Source organism: Diadema antillarum, unplaced genomic scaffold, assembly GCF_040938485.1.
Source record: "Diadema antillarum isolate AM-2024a unplaced genomic scaffold, OU_Dant_1.0 seq00001526_RagTag, whole genome shotgun sequence".
NCBI classification, from domain to species: Eukaryota; Metazoa; Echinodermata; class Echinoidea; order Diadematoida; family Diadematidae; genus Diadema; species Diadema antillarum.
In genome coordinates, this window is record NW_027272258.1 from 200,267 (window position 1) to 217,062 (window position 16,796).

Genomic DNA, 16,796 nt, shown 5'->3' on the forward strand with positions numbered 1-16,796 from the left:
GATTCGAAAGCTTTTCGAAAAAAAACAAAGCAAAGCAGAAGTCCCTGAACGTTTTGATGAATGTGTAAAGAATCGTGTAATTTGCAATTTGTAAGACCACCCTAATTTTTCTCCCCTTCGTACTGCCTATGCTTGATCTCCCAAAATAGTTTCATTTAATGCTTCTTCGATCTTTTTCCCTACATTTTTCGTTAGAATTTTGTTTTAATCCACATAATAAAGGAGGTAACTGTCTGTATTCATTCAGTTTTGTTTATCAACAAATAGAAATAATCTTTTTTTTTTCATCTTTCGCTTTCAACGGAGTAACTGGTTATTGTTTTTTCTTTGTGAAGATGACAATTCCCCTAATTAATGTTCTTTACCTAAGGCCTTTGTTACCAGTTCTCCAATGTCCAGCCAAAATGTTTTATAAGATTTGATAGTGGAAGTATCACTGCCCATCATTTCAATGTCACCTTTTGTTTTTATCTCCTTCAAGTTCCTACGAAAGTCATTTACCATTGCTTGTAGGTCCTCCACAGGATGCTAAAAAGTTATCATTACAATGGTCTGAATTCTCGATGTCTGCTCTGCTGACAAAATCTCCGATAGAAAAAGGTCATTATTTCTCCAGTTATTCTTTTTTCCATCACTACATTTCAGATATCGTCCACGGTTTTTATTTTTTCGGAAGTATTTTTCTTATTGTTATTTTGCTTAAAATAGTTAAAATATTGTGAATTTCTCTCCACCTTCATATCCCAAGACTTATTCTCATAATATCTATTCCTTCCTCTTTTCAGTTCAGTTAAGTTCAGTTCAAATTTACTTCATATTTCCACTTTCTCAATGATGAGATTACAAAATGATTGACAGTAAAACAAGAATACAAAATATATACAACCATATCTAGCGATTGAAGAAGAAGAAGTAAAAAACATACTTAACACAAGTGTATATGGTCATATCATCTGAGGAAGTCACAAGTAAATATCAGAAATACGATAAGGCATACATGAAAGCTATAACTCTTGTAAACCGTAGGTTCCCGAATTAATAGGCATAGAATTATACGGAGAACGGATACGTTTATCTTGACCAACTAAAATTATACCAGTACAAAAATCAATATAAAGAATGAACTAGTGAACCACATGAATATCGATCAAACCAGACTGTAGACGGATCTCGCTGTGTTTGAAAAAGAATGCTATATGTTTAATGTATCGGTACCATCAAATAACTTGGTGCTGCGGACAAAGACAAAAGACTGGGAGTACCAAAAAAAGTTTCTAAAAGCCTGTTATCTAGAGTGTATCCAAGTAATGGCTGTTTCAATCTGCGTTTGAAGGTGAAGAGGGATAAGGAAGAAGTAATATCTTGAGGAAGGTCATTCCAATATCTGGGTCCAGTAAATACAATTGTTTTCTTAGCAAAAATAGTGCGAGTACGGGGAAGGTGATAGGCGTCACTCTGACGAGTGGGATAACAGTGAATAGAGCGATTCCTTTTGAACATGTGGATAAAAACAGATGGTAGTTCATTAGTTGTTAGTTTATACATGATAATTCCGAGATTATAACAAACTAGGACTGAAATTTTCAGAATTCTGTTTTAATGAAAAAAAGCAGTTGGTATGAGCAAATTATCCGGCGTGGTTTACGATTCTTATTCTTTTCGTTCCCATTGCATTCTCTTAAACTATTTTCAAAAAAGAATATTTAGTGTAAACTTATGTATCGTCTTCTTCATAGAATCCCATAACTTGTTCATCTTTGTATCACACTTGATTATATTTTTGATTTAGATATTTCCTTTTTGTTTTTCTTCCACATTCACACTCTTCGTACAAATTACTCTTGAATTACATACGTTGAATGACGTTTGTGTTTAATCACATTTTTGATGACGAATTCCTCCAGAATTTATATTATTCCATAGTTTTGTCTACTTTCATACACTTTGGGTTTAAATTGCCTTTATAAATGTATCTATAACTTTCGAAACACGCATACACTCACAACAATCTGCACATAACCTCTTCTCTCGCTGGTTTGTTCGAGTGCAATCGATAGCTCAGATATGACACTATCAATATCAAGCATTCAAAATAGAACAAAGTTATTACCAGAAGAACAATTTCTGCATGCCACACTATAGTTAATTTCGTTTCCTTGGTTTTAGTATAAGGTTAATCTATCTTGAGAAAATAGATCTTCCTATGACTCCCGAAAGCTAGTGTGTTGTTTGAAAGGCTAACGAGTCGACACCATGGTGATCGTATCTCAGTCAGCTTCAGTGGAGTGCAGCGACCTGTTTCAACGAGATTAGCGCCCTCTACACTGTAATGTGCAAGTTCCACTGTTTCTGAAAAGAATTTTACGCGAGCTACAAGTAGCTTACTGCCACTGCAGACGGCAGGATACAGAAATTCGTCCTCCTGAGAAGCCGTAATAGTTCCGATAACCTGTCCGTCTATCCCAAACACTGTCATTTTGCTTGGGGATAAGAAGCACGAGCTGACCACCATTGTGCCCTGGAAGTTTGCACAAATTTGCCGTGGCTCGATGTCGCCTGTTGTGAGTACTGTTTGAGGTGCGTCGGAGCCTTCATGGAATAAATAAACTTTATTGTTTCCATTTACTACGTAGATGACATCATTTCGACCAGTAGCAACTTGACACAAAGACTCTCCTTTCGGACATCTGAACTGGCTGCATGTCGGAGTGCCATCAATGTTGAAAATTCGTATTATGTTCATATTCTTTCCATGCGAACCCACCGGCCGGCCGTCTTGAAGAAAGGCGATACACTGAGTTTTATCAATGCCTAACCTTAAGTTGCCAGATCGGATGCCCGACGTAGAATACACGTCAGCCATGGGCTTGTGAGCATAACCAACGACGAGTGTATCAGGTGACATTGCTACCATGCTTTCCATATCTTCGTGTAAGTTTATTTCTTTGATAACTCTGAGCCTGAGAGTTTGTAACGATGACGACAGGCTCTCCCCAACACTTTGGTGAAACTTGACGTCTCTGAGGGTTGACAAAGTTCCACTTCTTGCGCGACCAGGGCTCAGAATTTCTCGCATATCCCACATTGAGACGACATGATGATTCTTGAACAGCGCCTTCATTTGCTCATGTCCCACCAGACAAGCTTGGCATAAAAGAGCATCACAATTTCCACAGAAAGCAACAGCAGGCATATCCCCTGCACAAGCCGTGCACGTTGACTTCGCGTCATTCGAAGCGCACACAGCTTTGGCGGTTGCGATAATCCTGTCCATCGTGGTGTCTGCAACAAGTCCATCAACTCTGCGCTTGTCGAACTGTGTAGGATGTCTGCACAGTGGACAGACCATATTATCCGACCCCGAGTGAGTTCTGTCATATTCCTTCAGACACTTTTTGCAAAAAGTATGTTCGCAGTTCAAGACAGTCGCTTTTTCGAATAGCTCCAGACAGAGAGGGCATATGAGCTTTTGATGAGTTGGAGTTGGTCTTTCGGCCATTGCAACCAGTCTTCTCTGCAGACAGAAATCAAAACCAATCTGTATGAACTCTCCTTCTATCTTGGGTATTCTAAGTCTACAAGGTCTTGTGTAGCTTGGAAACTCGTTAGAATGAAAAAGAGGACATTTCGCCACCTTTCACAAACACTGATGAATAACAACACTGAAATTACTCTTGTTACAAAAAGGTTGATATCATCTCTATCGATGATTATCCAAAACTCATATCATCCAACCATGTGTCTTCCCGTATCGTAAAGTTTTTCTTGAGCACGACCCCTTGTCGTTCAAAGTAGTATTTTTTTTTTTAGGGTTTCATTTTGAAACCTCGTATGGTAAGTAATACACAACTTCCATGTTTGCCAAATTTTGATACATGCAGGCCCTATAATATTTGCTCTGTATAATACACAGCATACAGTGTTTAATTAATTTGAATAAACAATCCCATGTACATCATGTTCAATTTGACTTCAATATATTTATTTTTTTTCATAAATAGAGTAGAGTTTATTGAACAGATTGTTAGAAGTTTCATTAAAATCACTGGGTAAATCAAGGAAGTCATGGAATATTAAATTTCCACATAATTGACAGAATGTCCTACCCACATGCCCTAATGAGATAAGGTGGTGTCAATCCCTCAGGACTCGCCCCCAATATGCGTGTAGTTTAATCCTAAAATCTTTGTGTGGTCAATAATATAGCACGTATACTACACCCTTTCCGCAGACTGGCAGAAGTCGTTACTGGTTACAAGGCTATATATAGGGAAGAATTATGTATAGATCATCACCAAAGGCTATATGTGACACAGTGTTCGTGTGATCCCATTTCGATCCCCGTCTGCTTCTACTCGTTTGGATCTTTTTTTTTGATACGCGCAACTTAGAACATTGTGTGTATTGCAGTTTTAATATGATGAGCTGAGGGCAAGGTTTATGACGTGGGCCATGTTGCATATAAGTTGAGATCAAACATAAGTCAGAAATCAAAAATAAACCTTTGAAACTCAATTCTGATTGGCTAATGTCTGACTTATGTTTGATTGCCCCTTTTCCATGCAACAGATACTAGGAGTATTTTCTCCTTTCCCTTGCTTTACAAAATTATTTATAGTCCTAGCCAAACAGACGTTACGTGTACACACACAAAATATAGGCCTATACAGAAGAGAAAACAATTCCAATGATTTTGATTTCTCTCCGGTACCCACACGCCATCCATACTACACGTACTTGCATCGTACAGAATTAAAAAGCGAAATTGTTATCCTCTTTACATCAGAGTCGACAAATTATGAGCCAAAAAGCGCGGATTATGTTTGAAAACATGATAAACTAAGCGTATCTTGCTAACAGAAAACTTACCTGAAAACTCGGGGAAATCTGGTTTGAAAATTAGTCACCACACGTTCACAAGAGAGTCCATCTCTTTCAACAGGAGAGATACTTTAGCACATAGCTACAGTGTGCAATGTACACAATATCGATTATATTTTCTGCACAGCGCATTGCGAGTAGAGTTAGTTTCACTGACGAAAGGTCGCTCACCCACTTCCCACTTTCCGTGATAGAAAACGTATTTCCTGCTTGTCCTAATACGGATACGGATATATGTTCCTTTCGGAAAGCTATCATACTCATTTTCTAGAGCTGAAAGGAAGCGTTGGCTCAACTGCGAACATTGTTATGATTTAATGTACATACACAAGCGACCATAAATACGCTACTCAGTATACTGATAATTATACACAGTTGCCCTCTGCCTTCAGAGAAAAGGCGCTTGATTACAGGTTGCAACACGTAAAGACTATTAACGGTTGCTGAAACTGTTTCACATGTTACGTGTATGCGTACATTCATCGTTCCACTCTGATTACCCCTTACCCCATTTTTTATATTTCCCTCTCGAGGACTTTATGCTGTATTACATCATAGATGCAATATTCAAAGGAACTACTCAGTAATGTTTTAATGCCTTCAGATATCTGCAACCCGATCGGCTTGTGGCTGATCACTGGGTATTATGGCTGAAGAAAGGAGAACTGAAGAAGGAGACAGAAAGACTGATCATCGCTGCCCAAGAGCAAGCACTGTCAACAAATGCTCTGAAAGCCAAGATACAGAAGAGAGATGTGGATGCCGCATGCAGGATATGCCGGGAAAGAGACGAGACAGTGCAACATATCGTATGTGGCTGTAGTAAACAGGCGCAAAAAGAGTACAAAAGACGACATGACAAACTGGCACAAGTCGTTCACTGGGAGCTTTGCAGAAGACATGAAATACCATGTGAGAGCAAATGGTATATGCACGAACCACAGAAAGTTTCTGAAAATGATCAAGTTAAAGTCCTATGGGATTTCGATGTTCAAACTGACAATGTCATCCAGCACAGGCGACCGGATATCATCGTCGTAGAACGGGCTCGACAGATGTGCACAATCGTCGATGTCGCGGTACCGGGAGACAGCAGAGTAGCCGAGAAGGAGAAGGAAAAGATAGAGAAGTACCAAGACCTTGCCAGAGAGCTTCGCCGCCTGTGGAATATGAGAACGAAGGTGATCCCTATTGTCGTTGGAGCACTCGGAACAACGCCAAAGCAGCTGCGACGGCACTTGGACGACCTTGGTGTGCCCGATCGAGTGCAAACGCTCCAAAAAGCAGCATTGCTGGGGACGGCACGAATCCTGAGAAAGTACTGGAAGTCTAAGGTTCCAGGATAAGAAAGAGATAACAATAATGATAATAATAATAATAATAATAATAATAATAATGATAATAATAACAATAATAATAATAATAAAATTAATACTAACAACAATGATGATGATGATGATAACAACAACAACAACAACAACGATAATGTCTTATTCATCCAAAGTAGCCACTTCAGTGTTGCCACTTCTCTACCAGAGGGCCCTGACATTATTACTACCCTGATGTTGCCAGGTACCCATTTATACACCTGGGTTGAGGGGGGATCTGGTGGCTAAAAACATCTTGTCCAAGGACGTAATCACTGGGCGGGAATCGGACTCGGGTCCTCCGATTGAGAGTCAGGAGTCTTATCCACCGCGCCCCCACATAATTATGATGCTGTCTTTTGTCGAAGCAATTCATCAACACCTGCAACAGAGCGCATAACTTCTCTGTGGCACGGAGCATGGGTACAAAGGAGAGATACTTCTTTCTTTTCCTCTATCACCTTCCTGTTATGGTATATCCAAGGAGGTTTTATACATGGAGTTCCAACAGGCTGTAATTATTCAAACAGTTGTCAGATTTCTATTGATGTACAAAAGAATTCCACAGGTGCACTTGTGCCTTTGATGATCGATGTTCCAAGCCGCCGTCGTCTTACTGAGCAATCTGAAGATTCATTTTGAACGTTATCATAATGTTGGCCATATTTCGTGCTTATTTATTTATTTATTTATCGAATTAAATGAAATTTCACTTAATAATAAAGCATGTAAAACAAGTCAATTCCGTTCAGAAATTGGCGCAAAAGTGTAAATCAGAGCTGTATTATGTGAAAATGTTTAAAGAGATTGTACAGTTATGGTTGAGACCTAATTTCAGGTTTCTAACAATTTTTGGTGAGATAATGAGAAACCTCTTATAAAATGTGAAAGAGCATGTAATTCGATGAGGAATTCAACATTTATTTGATGAAAATTGGTTTTGAAATGGCTGAGATATCAAAAAAGAGCGATTCTAATAAAGTGTGGGACCCACACTTTATTACGATCGCTTTGTTTTACTTTGTTTTTTGATGTTTCAGTCATTCCAAACCCGATCTTTGTCAAATAAACTTTGAATTCCTCTTAAAATGGCATGTTCTGTACTATATCATAAGTGTTTTCTTGGTATCTCGCAAAAAGTTAAAAACCCAATTCTCATCTCCACCAAAACTGTACTATCCCTTTAAAGGGGATGGCTAGTAACTGATCAGTGGGAATCAGTGGGAATCAGTGGGAATGCTGGAGGTTGATTGTCCCAATCCTTGTGGGATTCATTTAAGAGTACATTTAACAGTACATACAGAGTACTGTTGTTGTGTGAAAATAACTAGCTTCAGAATGGTCTCATATTAAAGTAATGTGCAGTTTAATGTTTCCAGGTTAGCGTGCCTGGTCAGTGACGGGGCATTAATCTGCACATTACTTGAATATGAGACCGTTCTGAAGCAAATAATTTTCACACAACAGTAGATATATGTTCTCTTAAATGAATCCCACAAGGAGTGGAACAATCATCCCTCAGCATTCCCACTGATTCCCACTGATCGGTTACTAGCCATCCCCTTTAAAACTGTACCATCCTGGAAAGCTGGTTTTATCACTCTTCGATTTAATTTCCCCAAATGAAACTAACATGTAATAATCTTCAAGTATAATTCTTTATTGATAGATATATCAGATAAGTGCCCGTGTATGCCCAGTCGAGTAATTTTCATCTTCATTTCAGCATTTTTTCCTCTATTTCTGTTCGCGCATCCTCGTGTCTGTACCACCGAGGTTTTAAGGGATAGCGAAAAGTAATTACCATCACAAAGACATATCTTCCTTTGAAAGTAGCTGGTGATCATGCATTGAGACATGAGTCAATTGTCTTATCGTATCGACGCGACAGATCCTGTTTGGCACATGCTTCAAATATTTTTGAGCGGCGGCTTCGAACATAGATCAAAGGGAATAACTCTGTTGTTACTCCATCTCTTCAACCTCCTTGGTATAACCAAGGAGGTTTTATACATGGAGTTCCAACTGGCTGTAATTATTCAAACAGTTGTCAGATTTCTATTGATGTACAAAAGAATTTCACAGGTGCACTTGTGCCTTTGATGATCGATGTTCCAAGCCGCCGTCTTGCTGAGCAATCTGAAGATTCATTTTGAACGTTATCATAATGTTGGCCCTATTTTGCTTATTTATTTATTAAATGAAATGAAATTTCACGAGATAATAAAGCATGTATACATTGTAAAACAATAGTCAATTCCGTTCAGAAATTTGCGCAAAAGTGTAAATCAGAGCTATATTATGTGCAAATGTTTAAAACTGTACCATCCTGGAAAGCTGGTTTTATCACTCTTCCACTTAATTTCCCCAAATGAAACTAATATGTAATAATCTTCAAGTATAATTCTTTATTGATAGATATATCAGATTAGTGCCCGGGTATGCCCAGTCGAGTAATTTTCATCTTTATTGCAGCATTTTTCCTCAATTTCTGTTCGCGCATCCTCGTGTCTGTACCACCTACCCATTATAAGAAGGGATAGCGAAAAGTAATTACCATCACAAAGACATATCTTCCTTTGAAAGTGGCTGGTGATTATGCAATGAGGCACGAGTTAATTGTCTTCGTATCGGCGCGGCAGATACTGTTTGGCACATGCTTCAAATATTTTTGAGCGGCGGCTTCGAACATAGATCAAAGGGAATAACTCTGTTGTTACTCCATCTCTTCAACCTCCTTGGTATAACTAAACGAAGGATACAGGTGTATGTATCTGGCCGTTACACAGTGCTTATGAAATGTCGTATAATGAAACGAGGGTCAGAGGACCGTTTCATTGCGCACATTTCTAGACGGAATTCGCTTTCCTTTCTTATACTTTATCATTGGGTGAAATTTCATTTTATTTATTGAATAAACAAGCAAAACATACCCGACATTATGTTAGCGTTCAAAATAAATCTTCACATAGTTGAGAAACAGGGTGGCATCTAGCCCCGGCGCGGGGCGCTACACGTCGCATTAGGCTCCGTTCACATAGAAGTATACTATTCGGGTATTTGGGGCTCGTTTTCGAGAGCACGCGAATAGTTTGAATCGAACGATAGGATTTCCTCACACCGGTTCACATAAGAGGGCACTATTCGAAAGTACCGAACAGCTGCGAATAGTATAGCAAAGTGGGAAACGAGCTTGTTCGATTTTCTTGCAGCGTATACCGTCTCTCGTTTATGAAATAATGACAATTTCGGTCTGGATTTGCCCTTTAGCAAAAATAAGCATGTAGACTGATATTCTGATGCAGTTTAGAAATTGTTAATAAGATTTGCTGGGATGTAGGAGGAAGAAATCCTCACTGCATGGGATGATGAGTTGACGGTGCGGGTGATGGTGTACTCGGTGCCCGAATAGCGAATAGCGAATAGCGAATACCGAATACCGAATACTTCTTTGTGAACGCAGCCTTAGGGTCGCTGTTGCGGTTAGGCGGCATCAAACCTCGGTCATCAAAGGCTAAAATGCACCTGTAGAATTCTTTTTGGGCATCCCTAGAAAACCGGCAGCTGTTTGCATAATCATAGCTAGTTGGAACTCCATCTCTTGAACCTCCTTCGTAGACATGTTGTTAAACTCTGATTAAAGGCCTCTAACATATACTACATACAATTCTGGTTCTGTGTCCATGTCGACTTCTGCTAATGTAAAAAGTTTAAAACATCAAAAAATTCACGAATTGTTTGGTGGAATAAATAACATTTGTTATAGTTTTTATATTATTTCTGCATCCACTAGCTCCATCCCTCAAAAAATTTCCTTGCCTTTTGTCATACCATATAGCAGTAGAGTCATCTAAAGGGCCTATCTCACTGGAGAAGACTTTGTTGCCACTCGTACAACTCCCAAGAAAAGTAGAAATGACTAGTGCTCTCACTAAGAAGGTGACTTCAGGGCAACTTCCGCAATGTCTCCAAACAAGGGGATACCTTATATTCTACTGCAAAGTCGACGAGGTATTGCCAGTGGGTCTACGCCAGGTTGCGGAGACGTGTCCAAGAACATGCTAGACAATGAAAAAAACGTCTCTGTAAAAATGATTACATTCAATTCTCCTGCGAACCTCTTGAGACTTGGCCAGATTTCAGGAGGCATCTCCATGACGTCTCCATGACAAGGGAGACTCGAGATGTCTCAGGTCGGCAACTATAGTGAGATACCCACTTCAGGTAACAACACCTAATGGTCAATATGCAGGGGCGGATCCAGGAATTCCGTAAAGGGGGGGGGGGGGGGCAAACAATATTTTTGGTTCTACTTCCGGGTTTCATCTCATTATTTTTTTAAAATTTCTTTTGTTTTAACAACAAATAAAGAGGGGACGCATGCCCGGTGCGCCCCCCTCTGGATCCACCCCTGATACGCATCTAACAATAACTGGTGAACTTTGCAGCTGGCTAATTGAAAGTTAATCCTCCAAATGACAAGAAGTTGAGAGAGAGAGAGAGCAAGCTATCTATTCACGATGCTAATCCTAGGAAAAAAAGAGTTCTGCACATGGACGAGACTGACCTGGTCACATCAGCAAAAGTCAACATTTGATTGACACCATGGGAACTTTGCATTTCACCAGGAGCTAATGATTACTGCCTTGTGCTTTGGTATACTGTCGGCTGACCTACTACTTGGATCACTTGTTTTAGCCACACTGATTCACAGACTTTGGCTTTATACCTATAGGGTACTACATGTATATCATTCTGCTGGTGCATACATAATCATATGGGACAATTAATGTATCTACAATGGCTACCACATCAAACATGCTTACAATGACCTCCCGCCTACAAGCACACTAAAAGTGTCTCAGTTCTCAACTGAGCTGTTGGGGATAGGTCTGTCTGTATACATGCATATACAGGCATATACCTAGCAGAAAAGATTGTGTGTAATGACTCATTACATCTCTAATCTCACTCAATGATTTTGGGAAAGTATATTTTACACATACAGCACAAAACAACAAACAGAAGCACTAAGTGAAAAAAAGACGCATTCAAGTGTAATAGAATTTATTCTGCCCGCAATGAAATAATCACAATAAACATTTTCTGCACCATATAGATTGTACAGTCAATTTAACATTCACAAATATTAACAATTCAGCAGTTTGAAAAATGTATATGCTGAGGTTATTGATAACATAAGATATTAATGCAAGCTAAACATTTGATATCAGCTGGAAATATTGGCTAAAATGCATGTAAAATGGACAGGTCAAGTTGACACAAATACTGTATCATCAGACACCATGAAAAGTAGGTACACGTATATGTATGACAAAATATCTTCATTGTAGATAGCTTGAATAAAGCCTGCATGATTGGTGCATCATACAGTATAGTAGGTAAATCATTTGGTTGCAGAATTTAAACATTTTCACTTTACCCTCTTGTGCATAAAAAAACAAAATACACAGAGGAGTACAACGTGAAAAGCATTATATATATCATGATCCATTGCTTCAAGATACATATAAAGATTTTGGACTAAAAACAAGGTATTTTATATGAAACAAGCCTTTGCTTTTTGCTGCCCTTGGTCTTTATGACATAATTTATTAAACATGCATTTGCTGCAGCCAGAAGAATTGCTACTAAATGTGCATGTTTTTAGTCTGACATGCATTAGCATGTCACTGTATACTGCTTGTTACCTAGGAGCCATACACTTTTCAAGATGTTAGTAAAAGAATACAGTGTATTTTTAATCTGCAGTGGAAAGGATGTTTAGATATTCCACATGAAATTTTATTCAGCTTTGGTCGCTTCACATAGATTGCTTTAACTAAAATACTCTAGCACTCGTATTATGTACAAAAGTTCTCTATGGAGGATAACAATCTCTTTAAGGTTAAAGACATGACAACTTGCTGGGACAGTAACTGATATCATACAATGCCAACATTACAAAGGCAGGTGTGAAATACAGAATCGTGTGCTGGTTCCATTAAACTGGGCGTCAAAAAGAAAAATTGGGCAAATGGTGTGACATATGCTCAAAACTGACTTTTGGGACAATGAAACTAAAAACATGAAAGTGCATTCACATAGAATGAGTTGTATTGTAGGTTTGCGCAACTGCTAGCTTCTTGCTCCTATAATGATGCGTGCTGCAAAGCAGCTCAGTTGTCAAAAGTCAATTGAAATCAAATACATATCTTTGTTGTTGTTTATGCATGTACGTATCTACTTCCTGAGCATGTATTATCTGAATCACACCAGTATGAGAGATCATAATGACACCTTATGAGAACGGTTTCTTCACTGAAAAATAACTTCATTACAAAAAGTTAATTCATTATGTTGATTGTCACTTACATTTCACATAGCAGAATAGGCATCTATTACATCCACTTGCTCTTCTGTGGCATTTGTTATGCCTCTTTCCTCTTAAGCCATGAGGAAGCTTTCTTCCTTCTTTTCAACTAAACTTGTAGGAGTTATTTCTGTTTTATCCAATACTTATTACTTGTTTTGAGATACATTACAAATGAAAGGATTTATACTCATCATCATTAATTCTATATGGTAATTCCAAATAACATAACGTAAACAGGCATTAATATATATATGAGACAACCATAAATTACGTTGAATAAATTTCATGAATGAAAAATTACCATCAAAAGACTTTGTCTGAAATGGCCAGAGTTGTATATACAATCTACATTCTTTTTAGACCAAGACAGTAACCCTAGTTTATTATGGACAAGATAACTTATGTAGAAATCCTAGAAGCCTAGTGAGACCAAAAAGTGTTGAGACAAGACTCAGGCTATCAGGGTTGGTTACTAGTACTACAGAAATTATCTCAAATTTTCCTTGAAGATCAACATTTTATCATCTTGCCAATTCCAAGCACTCAATTATCATGATGAAGGTGTGAAAGTGAAAGAGTAGATGACAAGCATGCTATATATGTTGAGGAAACTATGGGATGGCCTGTGTTGATATTACTGTGAGTGAATGCCTTTTTTATCTACTTTCAAGATCACTTTCTGGATTTGTCCCAGCTTTACATACTGTTGAGTAAGCCAGTGACCCTTCATATTATGTTACTCTCAGAAAATTGTTTGTAAGCCCAAATCTCTGTGAATAACTATCACAAAATGTTACACATAAATGCATTTTCTCACACCACTGAATGACACAAGATTTTCTCGAGGGTGAATGCATATTTGACTACTTCCATAAGAATGCTTTAAATAAAAAAGATAGTTATACAATATATAATATATATAATACATATAAGTCAACATTCTATCATGGTGTGGAGTACTCTTGATATATAGCCCAAATTATACAAAACACGCTGAATATATACCTTTCATGCTAAACATACATTCATGTGTGTATATTAATGGGAAAAACAGGTTTCACATTTGTAGATTAAATAATGAGAGTTTTCATATCTATTTACAACAATCATATGGGCAGATGTGACAACTTCATTGCAAAGACCTGCTATACATAATATACATGTCATTAAGACATCATAGCTTTTCTTCTGAACATATATCACTAGTATTATAAATCAACTTTCATTCCAAACAGGAGTACATTATGTTTGCGTTATATAATGACAACATTTGTGCTTGTCATTCTTTTGGGGTTTGTTTTGATCATGACTATGAAGTCAGTGATGTTCATATAATGAGAAATTCGCACAACAAAAATGATGCATCTTCACTTAGTCTTAGGCACAGTGAACATCTACTTTTGTGACAGGGTTTTACTACATAAGTCTGTCCTTCAGTATAATTTGTATATAACATTTTTATTCATGAAAGTGTCAAATCATCAGACATCTATACATATGTGTGTACTGGATATTTATACAACAAAAATATACTGTTTACTTGATAAACTTGAGAAAGGTGATTGAATACTATCTTGAATACACATAGTTTCTTATCATAGAATATGTAAATAAACTTTTGTTTCTCTCTGGGACGTCGTTCTATAATCATCAGCACTATCAGTATTTTTTTTTACAGATTACATTGTATGATGCTGTTTCTCTTCTCAAATATATAATTTTTAATGAATACTAAATTTTGTGACCAAAGAGTGCACAAACTCTCAGAAGGCACTACAGGTATGTCATATTTCTTATATACTGTTACACACTGCCACTTGGTGGACTGAGCCACAAGGGATTTGAAAAGGAGCAAAGGCCACATCAGTCCACAGAACAACCAAGAAAGAACAGACAAAATTGCCTCACCTCAGGCAATACCTTTAGCATGCAACATACATTCCTCATAAATTACCTTTGAAATTAGCAGTGGTATCTGCCATATCTTGTCAATACTGCTAACAAACTCATCAAAGACAGCTGTAAAAAATAGCTTTTCAAAATAGTCACACCACATCCATTGTACATTGGCAGCTCACTAACTTTTTTTGTTTTGGTGTTGAGGTACATTTGACAACAATACACATTACACATAATACATAGTTTTTCAGAAATACATAGCATACATAGAGTGTAATATGTGGATCATACATAATAAACTACTAGTGACTGTACATGTACAAACATACTCAGAAAAAAAATATCAAAATCTGTGGGTGATTTTTAGAGTTCTCACAAACTCACTATCTTTGATTTCCCAACTGACGATGTTCCTCTCAGCACCGTTACTACTGCAGTGACAGTCCAAGTAATTATAGGGAGCTATATCCACAGGATTCCTAAACAGTGGACAGCTAATTGGAATTCAACTGACCAGAGTTTAATTTATCACTTTGTTTAGATATCATACTTCTTGTTCTCAAATCATCAAGTCCATTGCAAAGTTTGAAAAGCAATCATAATAAGAGTGAAGTATATAGTGAAAAAAAAAAAATCAACATACCAGGCAGCAGGTTTCATCAACGACCCTGAATTGTATCAAGAGATTGATTTCTCAAAATATCATTCATAATCATCTAACCATACATTTTGGTACCATGATAATCAACTGGTCTTCTCTACATCTTATGTACATGTATTCATGACAGAGGCTCTATTTCTCATTTATTTAGACCAGTAAAAAAGATATACATTTGATACTGCTAAATTCTGCTGAACTCTAGAGCACTTTGCCAAAAAAAAAGAAGAAAAAACAGCTAAAGTGACCATCTGGGAATGACTGCATGATTGAAGCTGAGAGGAAGGGGGGAGAGGTGAGAGAAGGGCATGATGGCCCAGGATACAGGCAATGGTCAGTGAAGGTCAGCAGGCATTGGCCCAGGATACAAGCAATGGTCAGTGAAGGTCAGCAGGCATTGGCCCAGAATACAGACAATGGTCAGTGAAGGTCAGCAGGCATTGGCCCAGGATACAGACAATGGTCAGTGAAGGTCAGCAGGCATTGGCCCAGGATGCAAGCAATGGTCAGTGAATGTCAGCAGGCATAGAGAATGAATAAAGCAGCAGGATATAATGCCCCACATATTGTAGGAATCGTGTGTCATACAATTTCTTTAATCCCATGGGTCTGGGACATTATCAGTACTTGCATTCCATGGGTTTAGATAGATGTCATCACCACCCTCTATCTTTATTACTGAATGTCATCTCCTTCGAATGAGGGAATAGTAGTCTGTCATGATGATTCCGAAGTTTGTAGATGAGACAAATAAATATCTGGGATCAGGTTTAAATTATTTCCATGTTCCACAACCGCTTTGCAGTCCTCCAGTAGCTTTGGGAAACCCTTCCCCAAGAACAAAGTGTTTATCACAAGGGTTTTTTTCCCCTCCTTTTTTAGAGTCCACTGCATAGCATGAAGGAAAGTGGGTTCTATGGCAGGAAATATGATGGAATTTGAGCAAGGAGATGAAAGGAGCCATGAGATGAAAGCAAGCTAGAAGCCTCGAGACTGGTAGTCAAATTCCTCATCACCATACATGGTACGGGGCCATCTCTGGGGTGACAGACAGAAGCCAGGATAAAATATATTGCAGTTATGACAGTTTACATATGATTACAATAAAACAGCACAATTACAATTACTTAACTTCTTACTGCAAACTCACTTGCTATTCAAAGCATTAGAAGGAAAGGTCTATAATGTGTAGTTGTGAGCAGAAGAGGGTGTTAGTGGGTAATACTTTCATTTTGTAAATTTCACTCTCAATCTTATAACTGTGGTGAATTCTTGCAAAATATTAATAAAATCAAGCATGGATGACACAAGCTGAAGCACATGAACATTTACACATGTAGAGCCAAATAGAGCAAATGAAAATGCAGAAAAAGCAGTTGAAGGCACCATTTTTCATTCATAGCGTAGTTCATTCTCATTCAAATTCTTTGACTTTATAGTGTGAATCACAAAGACAAATTGTCTTTCTCATAATGCATTCAACATGTGACATCTGCCCTTTCCATTAAGTTTGTGCTTTGGTAAAATTAACATATTCAAGGGAGAAAAAAAAAAGTAAGCGAAATTAAATCTTTTGTATAATGTCACACTGGGTCAGTCTGGCCAATCATTAGAA

General features: G+C 37.9%; 1 protein-coding gene across 3 annotated transcripts in view; it reads right to left on the bottom strand.

Moving 5' to 3' along the window:
• Nucleotides 1-11,326: 11,326 nt before the first annotated feature.
• Nucleotides 11,327-16,796, bottom strand: part of LOC139710375 (epidermal growth factor receptor kinase substrate 8-like) — a 77,188-nt gene continuing 71,718 nt past the window's right edge. For all 3 annotated transcript variants that reach the window (XM_071622290.1, XM_071622292.1, XM_071622291.1), the window contains one exon: nt 11,327-16,219. In XM_071622290.1, the coding sequence (XP_071478391.1) occupies nt 16,194-16,219 (26 nt within the window). In that variant the 3' untranslated portion in view covers nt 11,327-16,193. The remainder of the gene's footprint in view (nt 16,220-16,796) is intronic.